The sequence below is a fragment of the Canis lupus genome, chromosome 6 (assembly GCF_011100685.1).
Source record: "Canis lupus familiaris isolate Mischka breed German Shepherd chromosome 6, alternate assembly UU_Cfam_GSD_1.0, whole genome shotgun sequence".
NCBI lineage: Eukaryota > Metazoa > Chordata > Mammalia > Carnivora > Canidae > Canis > Canis lupus.
The window spans coordinates 72,660,514-72,674,988 of record NC_049227.1 but is presented as its reverse complement, the minus strand read 5'-3'; the positions used below and the strand labels follow the sequence as shown (position 1 = coordinate 72,674,988).

The 14,475-nt window shown below is 36.5% G+C and overlaps 2 protein-coding genes across 4 annotated transcripts in view; one reads left to right on the top strand and one right to left on the bottom strand.

Moving 5' to 3' along the window:
- LRRIQ3 (leucine rich repeats and IQ motif containing 3) overlaps positions 1–4,213 on the bottom strand; it is a 169,864-nt gene extending 165,651 nt beyond the window's left edge. For 2 of the 3 annotated variants that reach the window (XM_038541655.1, XM_038541657.1), the window contains exon 1: positions 4,074–4,213. The gene's annotated coding sequence lies outside the window, so the exon portion shown is untranslated. Of the gene's footprint in view, positions 1–3,985 lie in introns of all 3 variants that reach the window. The other variant, XM_038541656.1, reaches the window with a different exon arrangement.
- Positions 4,214–4,328: 115 nt separating this feature from the next.
- On the top strand, positions 4,329–10,504 carry FPGT (fucose-1-phosphate guanylyltransferase). The gene is made up of 4 exons (NM_001204810.1): positions 4,329–4,410; positions 5,803–5,970; positions 7,127–7,219; positions 9,048–10,504. The coding sequence occupies exons 1-4, from the start codon at positions 4,329–4,331 to the stop codon at positions 10,502–10,504; spliced, it is 1,800 nt and encodes a 599-aa protein (NP_001191739.1).
- Positions 10,505–14,475: the final 3,971 nt, after the last annotated feature.

Here is a 14,475-nt window from a genome sequence, read left to right as displayed (position 1 = left end):
GGAAGAAATTATACCAATTCTCTACAATCCCTTTCAGAGGACAGAAGCAAAACCTAACTCATTCTATGAGGCCAGCATTATCCTAATGCTACTGCCGAAGACATTACAAGAATAGAAAACAACAGATCAATATTTCTCCTGAAAACAGATGCAAAAATCTTGAAAAAAATTTTAGTAAATTGAATCCAACAATGTATAAAAATAATCTACTAAGTGGGATTTTTCTCAGGTATGCAAGTCTGTTAAACATTCAATTAATGTAATCAATCACATTAACAGGGAAAAAAATCATATGATCATTTCAATAGATACAGAAAAATAATTTGATCAAATCCAACCCTTTTCATGAAAATATTTCTCAGGGATAGAGAACTTCCAAAACTTGATAAAAATATCTATAAAAATTCTGCAGCTAACATCATACTTCATGGTAAGAAATTAGAAGCTTCCCCGCTAAGATCAGGTCCAAGGCAAGGATGTCCCAATTCATCACTGCTTTTTAACATCGTGCTGAAAGCCTTAGCTAATTCAGTAAGACAGATCAGGGAAATTAAAAAATATACAGATTGGGAAGAAGGGAACAAAACTGTGTGTGTTCACAAATGACATGATCACCTATGTAGAAAATTCAAAAGGGGGTGCCAAGGTGGCTCAGTTCATTAAGCATCTGCCTTCAGCTCAGGTCATGAACCCAGCATCGGGCTCCCTGCTCAGTGAGGAGTCTGCTTCTCCTTCTCCCTTTGCCCCTCTCTCCCACTCATGATCATGCACGTGCTCTCTCTCTCTCTCAAATAAATAAATAAGATCTTTATTTAGAAGATAATTTGGAAGGAAAAAAATCCAAAATCTTTATTTGGAAAGAAAAAAATCCAAAAGAATCAACAAAACAAAACAAAACAGAAAACAAATAAAAATCCCACCAAACCCTGGAGCAAATAAGAAATTTTAACAGGTTGCAGATATAAGGTCCATACACAAAAGCCAATCAGTCTCCAATATACCAGTAATGAACAAGTTAAAACACAATGCTGTTTATATTACCACCCCAAAAAATGAAATATTTAGATATATATGTAACAAAATAGGAGGAAACAGAAAACTGCTGTTCCATTTTGCTGATAAACAAAATCAAAGAACTAAATAAATGGAGAGAGACTCCATGTGCATTGATAGCTTGAACAGGAAAACTCAGTTTTGAGATACCAGTTCTTCCCAGCTTGATCTATAAATTTAATGCAATTCCATTCAAAATCTCAGTATCAACAAACTAAATTCTAAAGTTTATTTTAAAAAGGCAAAAACCCACAATATCTAACACACTATTGAAGAACAAAGTTGGAGGAATGACACCGCCGACCTTAAGACTTACTATAAATCTATTAATTGTCAAGACAGCATAGTACTGTCAAAATAACAAAAATATAGACCAATGGAACAGAACAGAGTCCAGAAATAGACAAATATACTCAAAATCTCTGACAAAGAAGCAAAGTCAATACAATGGAGCTAAGATAGACTTTCAACAAATGGTGCTGAAAGAACTGGGCATCCATATGAAAAACAAAACAAAACAAAACAAAAGAATCTAGACACAGATTTTACACCTTCAGAAAAATTCATTCAAAGTGGATCTATGACCCCAATCTAAAACAGAAAACTATAAATAAAACTCCTAGAAGATAACCTTGAAGAAAATCCAGATGACCTTTGGTATAATAAAAAATCATAACCCATGACAGAAATATTTTATAACCTATACTTCATTAAAATTAAAGACATATAATTTGCAAAAGGTAATGTCAAATGAATGAGAAAGCAAGCCACAGACTGGGAGATAGTATGTACAAAAGACAGATATGATAAATAAGTTTAAATAAATAACTTTTATCCAAAAATATACAAAAGAACACTTAAAACACTTAAAATGAACAACCAGATTTTAAAATGGGTCAAAGACCTTAATTAAGATTTCACCAAAGAAGATATTCAGATGTCATATTAAAACGAGATATCATTACATTCCTACTAGAATGACCGAAATCTTGAACACTGACACCACCAACTGCTGGCAAGGATGTGGAGCCACAGAAATTGTCATTCATTGCTGGTAGGAATGCAATATAGTGCAGCAAGCTTGGAAGATGGTTTGGCTATATCTTATAAAACAAAACACACTCTTATCATAAGATCCAGTAATTGCACTCCTTGGCGTTTATCCAAAGGAGTTGAATACTTATTTCCACAGAAGAATCTGCACATGGATGTTCACTACAACTTTCATCATAATTGCCAAAATTTTGGAGCAACCAAGATGTCCTTCAGCAGGTGAATAAAGTGTGGCACATCTAGACAATGGACTATTACTCAGCATTAAAAAGAAATTGGTTATCAAGCCACGAAAAGACATGGTGTACGTTAAATGCATATTACCAAGTGAAAGAGACCAATCTGAAAAGGCTGTAGGATATAAAATTCCAACTATATGACATTATGGAAAAAGCAGGACTCGATCCCTGGTCTCCAAGATCAGGCCCTGGACTGAAGGCAGCACTAAACTGCTGAGCCACCGGGCTGCCCTGGACTGACCTTTTTAGACACGAGCAAGTGGCACCAAAAATCTGCAACACTTTGTTTCACTCAGTGAGAAAAACAAAACAAAACAAACAAACAAACAAAAAACCTTTCTGTAAGGCTTCATCACCTCTCAGATCTGTATCTGTATTGCTCACTCCCTTTCGCTCCCTCTCACCTCACTCAAGACTTCTGTGTTTTCTGAATGTTCTTAATGTTTTGTTTTTATTAACAATAACAGAAAACTGTTAAAGCATAAAACTATGGAAGAATAATCTCCCTTTTTTTAAAAGATTTTTTATTTATTAATTCATAGAGACACACACACACAGAGAGAGAGGCAGAGACACAAGCAGAGGGAGAAGCAGGCACCATCAGAGAGCCTGACATGGGACTTGATCAAGGGTCTCCAGGATCATGCCCTAGGCTGCAGGCGGCACTAAACCGCTGCGCCACTGGGGCTGCCCTAATCTCCCTTTTCACTCCAATTATTCCTCTACAAATGCACAATTAAATGCAAAGCCAGGGCTCTGGCGGTGGGGAGGACCCTAAGTTGATGGCAAGTTAAGTTCATGGCAAGAACTTGTAGAGCTCTGAATGCCTGTCTATGTTACTGATGAAGAGTTTCATGAAGACTAGATTTCTAAAATAAATTGGTAGATGATTTCTGGGTTTGGGATTGAAAAAAATGGAGCTTTGAACTTCTCTACTACTGATTGTGAGACCCTCACTAAGTCATCATCTGGTCCACAATTTTCTTACATGTAAGATGAGTAGATGGTGCGACTCATCCCAAACCTGGACACTAAGTCATCATCCTGGTCTGTAACTTTCTTACATGTAAAGATGAGTAGATGGTGTGACTCATCCCAAACCTGGGCACTAAGTCATCACCTGGTCCACAACTTTATTACATGTAAAGATGAGTAGATGGTGCGACTCATCCCAAACCTGGGCGCTAAGTCATCACCTGGTCGGTAACTTTCTTACATGTAAAGACCCGTAGATGCTGGGACTCCTACTCACAGACACCCACCCAATACAGGTCCCTGTAGACATCTACCAGAACCACATCTAACAAGGCTTATGCCCAATAAGGTCACGTAAAGTTCCTGGTCAGTCTGCGCCTACGGAAAAGGCCAGGGAACACACCAAATACCGCAGACGCCTAGGGACCTAGGGCCCGGTGGCAGGTGCATCACATAACAATTCACAAAACCCTATGAATTGAACTCAAAACTGAGGGCGGGCGCCGCAGAGCTACGGCCCCCGGAGAGGGGCCACATCTTGAGTGCGCGGACTGTGCATCCGGACGCGGGCTGGTGGCCCAGATCTCTTCGGGTGACGCCCCAGGGCGGGGGGATTCAGGGTCCGCAGGCCTCCGCGGGCCGCGCATCCGCAGGGACGCAGTCACCTTCCAGGGGAAGCCGGGGGCTGGGCCGTGGGGTCGTCCGCTCCGCGGGTCGCTTCGGGCAATTCGTCGCCCAACCCGAGCCACTCACCGGGTCAGCTGGGCTGCAAACCTTTCGAGGTGGGAACAGGCGGCCCAGACCCCGCCCCGTCGGGCAAATCCCTCGGCGGCCATCGGCTGCCGACGCCGTTGCCAGGGAAACGACGCCGGACTCGCTCGGGGACGTGGTCACGTGCGGGACGCGCGTTAGGGGGCGGGGCCGAGGCGACCCGGAGCCGGGGGCGCATGCGCGCTGCGCGGCGTTGGTGGAGGCTCGGCGGCCGCCTGGGCCCGGCGGGGTGTCGCTATGGCCGCCGCGGGTGCGGGGGCCGGCGCGGCTCTGCGAGAAGCCGCCCAGCGGAAGTTGCGGAGGTTTTCCGAGCTGCGAGGTAGCAGACGGGGCGCCCCACGGATGCCCGGCGGAGGAACGGGTGCCCGCGCCCCGGGAGGCTGTGCGCTGCCGCCGCCGGGGTGCTGCGCGCTCTGGGGTTCAGGGTGCACCCAGCCGCAGCTCGTCCTCCTCTGGGTTGTTGGGTTTTTGTTTTTTTTTCTTCTTTTAATTCTGTCACTGTCCTTCCTATAGGTTATGTTGGTACTTTGTTTCCTTGACTTTATTCCTACTAACATAAGATGTCAAAATAAGAAGGAAACTGTAGATCGAACGGGGGGTGCAACTAATCCGACTTATGCAATGGGTTGGCTCACTCACAGTTACTTTAAGTAAATCAAAAGTGAGCTAAAGTAATGTTTTGACCATGATTTATCCGATTTTAGCCCTTTCCAGCCAACCCCCATACCTACTTTACCGGTTCGCTCCCTGCTGTGAATGCATACTGGGTAAAAAGCAAAACACATGGAGGAACTATGGGTTAGAACTCATAAGAGGAAGTTTGTAGCAAAAGAAAAAAAAAAAAGGAAAGAAAAGAAAAAAAGAATTAAAGACTGTGCCATTTGTCATTCCTTGTACAGCTGTCTGATAAAATCAGTTGTGCTTTTGATGAAATTACTACCTTAGAAATACAGGAAATAATACTTGAAAGACAGTAAAATGTTCAGGACTATTAGATTTTTGGCTGATAAATCCTGATAAAATCAGTTGTACTTTTGATGAAATTACTACATTAGAAATACAGGAAGTAATACTTGAAAGACAGTAAAATGTTCAAGACTGTTAGATTTTGGCTGATAAATCCTGTTTGTTGACTAATAAGAATCCTTATTCATCCTGTTTAGCAATAAGAGCTTCCAACTGTCTTATCAAAAATTAAAAAAAAATAAATTTTAAAAATCCTTTTTTTTTTTTTTTTTTTTTTTTTAGTGTGTTCATCAGGGAGTTGGGAGCTTTTCTGTTATCCAGAATTTTAGGTCATACTTCAAAGCCTTTGTAAACTTGCATGGCTCCCCTTAAGGTAGTAAAAAACAAAGTACCTAAATTTATAAAGAGCAACACCCGTAGGAATGGATCGTTGGGTTGAATGGAGGTGGATTTTAGCAAGGCAAAAGTACTTCTCTTAAGAAACATAACAACTTTCAGAATATTTAAATAAATGAACTAGAAACCATCAAAGGAGCCAGTAATATCAAAGAGGAAAAAAAATTGCAAGATTTGTGAACAATCTTCAATAGAACTAGTTTGAATTAGACTACCTAGCCACTAATTATTCTCTAATTCGAAGATGACGACGACAGATTTAGGAAGATAATCTTTGTTTCTTTCCAAATAGGTAAATCTGTAACAGCTGGAGATTTCTGATACGGAGGTCCTTGCTTTTTCCATACAGGCAAACCTGTGGCACCTGGAGAATTCTGGGACATCGTTGCAATAACAGCAGCTGACGAAAAGCAGGAACTTGCTTATAAGCAACAGCTATCAGAAAAGCTGAAAAGAAAGGAGTTACCCCTTGGAGTTCAATACCATGTTTTTGTTGATCCTGCCGGAGCCAAAATAGGTACTCTCTATATGGTCAGATTTAAATTGTGGGTTTTGGGCATAATGATCACTGAAGAAAAGCTTTCCTATGGCTCACAGTTTATGAGCTCTGTATCTTTCTACCTATAGTCTTTCCATACTTTAAAAATTTAATGTAATTTACTATTTTTTGAGAAAGATAAAAGGCATGACAACCGTTCTTACACATTTGACTTACCATGAAAAAGTTGCAGGAATGTTATTTAAAAGAGAATTCATTAATTCCAATAAATTTACTTAGACGGTGAATATTCATTTGGACTTTATCGACAGAGTCATAAGTTCCCTCCCAACTCCAGAATTCAGAAATTTGAAGATGAAGATTGCAAATCAGGGGAAAAAAATACATACATATACTTGGCCTCTTGGAGCCACAATGCAGAAAGCAAAAGAGTACAGCCTAATGGCCTAAGTATCATAGATACTAACTTTAAAAACCCAGTTTAAGTCAACTTTGCCTTTGACTTTCCATTGCAAATAAAAATACGTGCTATTTTTCTGGGGGCCATTTTCTATGTGAGACTTAAAGCTGAAGCCCCTTGCTACCAGACAGGGTTCCTATATCTGACATTGGCATTGTACTAATTAACCAGTGTTTCAGTCCTCATAATGGTGCAGTCAGTACTTTTATGATTCCTATAGATGAGAATCTGAAGCACAGAGAGTTAAATAACTTGCCCAAGGTAACTACTAAGTATAGTTTAAGATGTTTTTTTAAAACATCAGGTTCTAAGAAACTTTAGAAAGGATGTTTAACTTGAATATTTGGTTTTGTCATGTGAGAGAATTATTTTAATGGGTTTTTCAGTTTGTAATTCCACATGTGTATACTTACAGTCTTCTTGTGTTGCATATTGCCTAATTTATCATTTCTTCTTTATTCTTATTACTATTTTCAGAGATAATAATGTTCATCATTTATTATCAAGTGCTGATCTCTAGGTTTCATTGCTAAATATTTATATAACTGCTGTGAAATGTGTATTTAATTTGATACTTTTGCCCGTACCTTTGCTCTCTGCCTAGTTAATTGTAGCCAAAGGCCATATCTTCAAAGTTAAAACACCTAATTTTACCATAATTACAAATTTTCAGTAGGTTTCTATTAATTGTGTTTTTTAACTTTAATTTTTAAGGAAATGGAGGATCCACACTTTGTGCTCTTCGATGTTTGGAAAAGCTATATGGAGATAAATGGAATTCCTTTGTCATCCTATTAATTCATTCTGGTAAAGTTATACATTTTCTTTTCAGTAATTTACATTTTACCTTTGATATCTTAGGGACTTTTTTCTACCTTTGCAAATACGTTCCTCTCCTATTTTTATTTTCTTTTTTAAAGTTATTCTGCTTTGAAAACATTTCATGTTTTTCTTGATATTTTAAAGTTGTAAGCAGCATGATTTTTTTTCACAAATGTTTCTTTAAAATTATAGATCACATACATGATCAACTTTTCTGGGATATTATTTTTAGTATGTATATAGAAAATTACTTTCCTAGAAAATTATTTTCCTAAGATAGAACTCATCAAAATATGAACATTTCTTGATAATGCTTTAAAAGGGATTATGGTTGTAGGGGAGAGGCTGGCTTAGCAATGTGATTACCAGATTTTTGCCAAAACCCTCGATCATGCATTTTTTCATGTGATTATTGGTGATGAAAGTCTAAATCCTTAAAAACAAAAGAAAGGGTGATAACAAAACATGAAGAGAACAAGAAAGTTTTTAAGAGGGAGAATTACACACAAAAGAAGACACTTTAAAGCAGAAAAGTAGGAAAGAATCTCAGAATAAAAGAGTTTTTTTTAAATTCAATAAACTTAGTCGTATGAAAATTTTGGTTATATGAAAATCTCTGTTACTTTGCTGTATGTACTGGGAGCTGATGAAAGCATCATTATGGACTGGTACCAGTCTAGGGACAGGTATTTCAGAACTACTCATCTACATGGCTTTCAAGGCACTTGTTATTCCTTGTGATTTATATACAGAACAATGGTTTTTTGTGAAGATGATATCTAAAAAGCATCCAAGTTATAATTTTAAGACTAACTCTAAAAAAAATAGAAACAAAATTTTACTTTATAGGTTTATTCCAGAACCAGTATTATTACCAAATTAGTAAAAAGTTAGATACTTGAAAATACATAGTTAGAAAGAGGTAATTCTTAGAATGCTAAATTAAGTTGGCTAGTCTTTGGAAAAGGAGAAAAGCAGGAAGTATTAACTCTCATTTGTTGAACAACATACTGTGTGCCAGGTGCTTTACATAAAACATGATAAAGCAAGTATTATTCTACACTTGCTGATATGGAGTAAATCCAAAAATAAACAACTAAAAAGTGGTGAACCAGAGTTTGAACCTGTTTTTGTTTGACCCTTTCTTCTATGTAATGCTGCTTCTCACTCTAACCAGTTACATAAAAATGTTGTAAGCTTTTTAATGTAGTTAAGAGAGCATGCTTTTCAAGGAATTGAAAAGTTGTAAAACTCATCCTAGAGGGAAAAGCTTGTTTAAATTAAAAATAAGTTTTAAATGCTTTCAAGTAAATGCACCTTTACTTCCTCTGAGTGTATGTAATAATTTGAGGAAAGACACTGCATCTGGAAATTACTCTTTAATAATTATATCTCGGAATTGGTATGTTAGGTTTTTGTGACTTTTTCCCCTCTATGAGGTGGATTCTTAATGTAAGAGTTTAAACATTGTTGCGATTTCAATTTATTGTTTAAAATATAGGTATAAGATCATGTTTTAGCCCTATGGTCCTTTTTACAAAGTGTACAATTTATTCAAAACAATTCACAGCCTCTAAAATATAATGGAATTCTTTCCTAATGTAACATTGCATTATATCAATTCACTACAGGAGAATTGCTCTTTGAATTTGTAACCTAGAATTTACTATTCTTTCCTGAGTTACAGTAATGTATTATATCTATATTAAATATCTTCAGAGATATTTTGAGTTGTAACTGATGCCCCTGGGTTTTTAAAATCTTACAGTCTTGTAAACATTTTAAAACTGTTATTTTGTTTAATTTTATATAGGTGGTTACAGCCAACGCCTTCCAAATGCAAGTGCTCTGGGCAAAATTTTCACTGCATTACCTTTTGGTAACCCCATTTATCAGATGTTAGAATTAAAACTAGCCATGTATATTGATTTCCCCTCACACATGAATCCTGGGATTCTGGTTACCTGTGCAGATGATATTGAACTTTATAGCATTGGAGAATGTGAGTTTATTAGATTTGACAAACCTGGCTTTACTGCTTTAGCTCATCCTTCCAGTTTGACTGTTGGTACCACACATGGAGTATTTGTCTTAGAACCTTTTAGTGCTTTAGAATACAGAGACCTTGAATACAAGTGTTGCCATCGTTTCCTTCATAAGCCCAGCATAGAAAAGATGCATCAATTTGATGCTGTGTACAGACCTGGCAATTTTTCTCAACAAGAATTTGCTAAGGGTGACACTCCTTCTCTTAAATTAGACTCTGAGTATGTCTACACGGACAGCTTGTTTTATATGGATCATAAATCAGCAAAAAAGTTACTTGCTTTTTATGAAGAAATAGGCACATTGAAGTGTGAAATAGATGCCTATGGAGACTTTCTGCAGGCTTTGGGACCTGGAGCAACTGTGGAATACACCAGAAATACATCAAATGTCACTAAAGAAGATGCAGAGTTGGTAGACATTAGGCAGAGAATATTTCATCTTCTTAAAGGAACCTCATTAAATGTTGTTGTTCTTAATAATTCCAAATTTTATCACATTGGAACAACTGAAGAATATTTGTTTCATTTTACTTCAGATAGCAATTTAAAGTCAGAGCTTGGCTTACAGTCCATAGCGTTTAGCATCTTTTCTGGAATACCAAAATGCCATGGTAACACATCTTGTGTCATTCAAAGTATACTGGATTCAGGATGCTCTGTGGCAACTGGCTCAGTTGTGGAATATTCCAGACTGGGGCCTGATGTTTCAGTTGGGGAAAACTGCATCATTAGTGGTTGTTCTATCATAACAGCAGCTGTCCTGCCTGCATATTCTTTTGTGTGTTCCTTAAGTTTGAAGATGAATGGATACTTAAAGTATTCAACTATGGCATTTGGAGTGCAAGACAACTTGAAAAAGAACGTTAAAACCTTGTCAGATATAAAATTACTTCAGTTCTTTGGAGTCTCTTTCCTGTCATGCTTGGATATTTGGAATCTGAAAGTTACAGAAGAACTGTTCTCTGGGAACAAGACATGTTTGAGTTTGTGGAACGCTCGTATTTTCCCAGTGTGTTCTTCTTTGAGTGATTCAGTTACAACATCCCTAAAAATGTTGAATGGTATACAGAACAAGTCAGCATTCAGCCTGAATAACTATCAACTGTTGTCCATTGAAGAAATGCTTGTCTACAAAGATGTAGAAGACATGATAACTTATAGGGAGCAAATTTTTCAAGAAATTACTTTAAATAGAAAACAGTTGGATGTAAAGACATCTTAAATATCATATACTTTGCCTTTCTTGATCGAGCAAGATTGTAAATAGAGTTTTCTGTAGACTTTTGTTTGTTTCACTGAAGTGAATTAATGAAAATTAATATTAACATAATTGCTATAGCATAATATTAAAACATAAATACAAGTAATCCATTTGTAATGAAAGGTTATTTCAAAGCTATGTAAGTTCAGAAAAGGGACTTTTTGATATTTAACACTTTTAATTTTCCTTTTTATTAAAGATGGATTTGTAGAGCATTGTGCTCATATGGTACTATAGTAATTTTAAATAATTTTCTAAACATACCTTTAGAATTTTTCCATCTTATTTTGGGGCTTTGGTTTCAGTACAGTTCTAAGTCTCTGAGCACAGTAGTCCCATTCTGATGAACTAATAAAAATGGCATGCTACAAGGTCTTCAGCACTGTAAGAATACTGTGGGAATACTTTTTTTGGAAAGAAATCAATCAATCACAAATTTAGATGAAATCAATGCTTAAAATATTGTGATTAATTAATAAATAATTACAAACAGCTCTGAAATTGAAGATAAAAATGCATCCCATTTATTACCAAAATGAAGCTAAAAGTGTATATGTATTATTTTACCATATAAACTTGAATATATGTTTCTGTATCTTAAAATTTTCCCCTAAAGTTCCATTCCATACAAAAGCATACACAAAACTCAAATACCTGTGTGGGGAAGATGGTAGAAATAATTGGGATTCATTGATAATCCTATAAATTCATTTTGACATTACTTAGATCCTTTTTATTAATCCCTTTAATAGACTTAAATTACTAGATGGACTGATTTTACTATTTCATTTTTTTTTTTTTTTTTTGTCCTTGGTGATGGTACTGAGAAGCAATAATTGACCAAAGATAGGCAGCAGGAAGGAGCCAGAAGAAGAGAAAATGAGAAAATTTAAATATGGTGAACAGCCTCAAGAAAATAAAAATTTGCTGAAATCTCAAGTTATATATTACTATTTTTCTGTACACATGGATGTGAAATGTCTTTATGTATACATTAACATCAATATAAAAATAATTGGTAAACCAGAAGTGGCTTGTCTACAAACTTCAATGAGGCTATTTATGTGTTTTGTTTCGTTGTTTGTTCCTTTTAAGGTTCTTTCCAAGGAAAAAATAAAAATATGTGGTAGCTGTTGTTTAGCATTGACTGATTTACTTGCCGAGCTTTCAGAAGATGTTATGTGTGTTACTGGTTAAATATTTAATACTGTATTTCACCTAAATGCCATCAATTATTAAGAATTATGTTCCACTAGAAAGAAAACACTACAATGAAATATGACACAATGCTTTCTTTCATTCAGGATCAAACTTTTCTGAAACACTTTTCAGTTCAGGAGTTGTTGATATCCATGTGCTCCCACTCAGTACCATCTTCTGTCCAAAACCTTTGTCTTGGTAAAGCTGGATGTCCTTAGAGTGCCACCACCACACTGCTGTCTGGATTTACTCAAAACTCAACATCAGATATCTGTCCTATAAGTTTTGATTTGATGATTTACTATTTCATAAAATTCAGTGTTATTTTTGCCTCAGTATAATCACATCTGTGGAAGATAGGTGGGTTCTATTCAAAGTCAATGGGAGGTTTCTGACAGATTGGTGGTCACTATTTTAATCATAATTCTGCACAACGTATGGATTCTAGTTGCTTTGGAATGTTATCTATTCTAAAGAATTTGGCATTTTGTCTTGCTTTCAGATGCATCACTTGGGGTGTAGTACCACACATATTCCATGAACAGGATACCTAACTCGACCAAATTGATAGTCTCATGCATACAAAAGTAAAAAAGTTGAACATTTCCTCTTGACTTATTTTTATTTTACAAAATCACAAGCTTTAAATTTCATTTACTCTCAAGGTTTATAAAGGATGGCTGTTATTTATAACTAAATAGAGTCCATAAACTTAATGGAGTTAATAATGAACAAAAAGATCAAGGAGGGCATGGGGGGAAAATATCCAACATTTGGAATCAACTTCAGTTATTTTTTTCTACAAACTAAGCAAAACAAAAATAAAGCATCATTGTATATGAAGTTGAAGTAAAGCTTCCAATATCCAAATGATATGCTGAAAATCGCAAAAATTTGATAGTATTAATCCAGAATTCCCATAACCAGTGATGATAAAAATGCCTGTTCCAGAATGGATATAGGACTGTCACAGATAGTTAATAACTGGTTTGCTACACAAAATAGGGATCCCATTTACATACACTGTGATGTCCTTTGGACTTGAGAAACTAGAAAGGCCCAGAGTTTAGGCATTTTGATGTAGTCTAGCAGAATTAAGATGGAAAGAAAAAGGTTTAAAAATATTTTTAATTTTCTCAAAACTCTAAAGGATTTCAGATGCTTTCTTTGCTTTTTAAATATATAAAACAAGTTTTCGGCTATATCAAGAACTAAATTATTGAAGAAAAGACCTTTATAAATTTACTTGAAAGATAAATTTTACTTTCCTAAATTCACTTGGTACAAAAGAAAAGATTGAATTAATTTAACTGATTAGTTAAACAAATCTGAGTGTCTAAAATTTTGTTTGGACAATAATAATTTTTATTAATTTTCAACACAACTTTTATATGTTTATACTTAGTAAAATTGTATTCCTTCTTGTATTGAACTTTGTTAGAGGTTATTACATATTATTCTTCCCGCCAATACCAATGTGCAATACACTATATAACATAGTTACATGCTCTTATTTGTTGAAATTTACAGAAATTTCTGACTTTGTTTTTAGTGAGGGACAAAACATCAGTCTCATCTCAGAAAGAACCAGTTCCTGCCCTTAGCAGAGCTATCTACATGAGCCATAACAAGCCAAACTTGGCACATCATTCAACCTGCCAGTTGGCTACAGTCAGGTAGGTCAAAATTTTGAGTCAGGTTAAAAACTGAAGTAAAAAAAATTGAAAACACGTGCCAGGATGGCTCAGTTGGTTGAACATCTGGCTCTTGGTTTCAGCTCAGGTCATGCTCTCAGTGTCTTGAGATCAAGCCCTTCCTCATGCTCCATGCTCAACACAGAGTCTGCTTGAGATTTTCCCCCACCTCTCTCTCTGCTGCTCCCCTCTGCTTGTGCTCTCTCTCGCTCTCAATGAATAAAATCCATTAAAAATGGCAAAGAGTCTGAATAAACATATTTCTTTTCTTCTCCTGAATCTTCAGTCTCAGGGGCAGGCTTCAAGTTTGGTACACATCTAGTGGCCCACCAACCTGCTCTCAAGGAATGTAAAGTATAGATGCCATCTTGACATCCCCTGCCTGCCTTGCTCCACCTCACCAATATCTCACAGAAAAGAGCTTATAAACTTGTCTGGAGTCCCAGTCTTGCAATTCATACCCAAGGGACACCTCCAGATTTCCTGGCTCTGCTGGCTGTGGAGTTTATGCTGGAGTCCAAAAGGCCTATACATTTGCATACTATTAAAAGCTGCAGCCTGAGAGTGGCTTCTAATCAGCATGAATCTAGGCATTTAGATTCTCCCTTTTGGGACACTGACAGGATAGGCACATCCTTAACTACTAGGAGTTATTAAAAATATAATAGGCTACTTGGACAAGCACAAAAGGTTGAGAAAAAAACGAGCTGAGGCACGGTTGAGAACAGCATGCTTCATATCCTACATTAGGCCATTTCTTTAAGACTAAAAGGTGTTTGTTTCTTCTACTGCACAAAAATCAACACAGTCAACAAAATGAAGAGATAGATCTGTTCCAAATGAAAGAACAATATAGAATTTTGGGGATAGGAATAATGAAACAGAGATGAGTAACTTACTGGATAAAGAGTTCAAAATAATGGTCATAAAGATAGCTTGCTCACTGAACTAGAGGGAAGAATAGGTGAACACAGTGGAAAGTTCAAAAGAGAGATGGAAAGTATAAGAAAGTATCAAACAGAAGTCACAGAACTGAAG

Coding starts and splice junctions, on each gene's coding strand:
- FPGT (NM_001204810.1), top strand. CDS start 4,329: ATGGCCGCCGCGGGTGCGGGGGCCGGCGCGGCTCTGCGAGAAGCCGCC. Junction 5,971..7,126: donor TCCTGCCGGAGCCAAAATAG/GTACTCTCTATA, acceptor TTAATTTTTAAG/GAAATGGAGGATCCACACTT. Junction 7,220..9,047: donor CATCCTATTAATTCATTCTG/GTAAAGTTATAC, acceptor AATTTTATATAG/GTGGTTACAGCCAACGCCTT.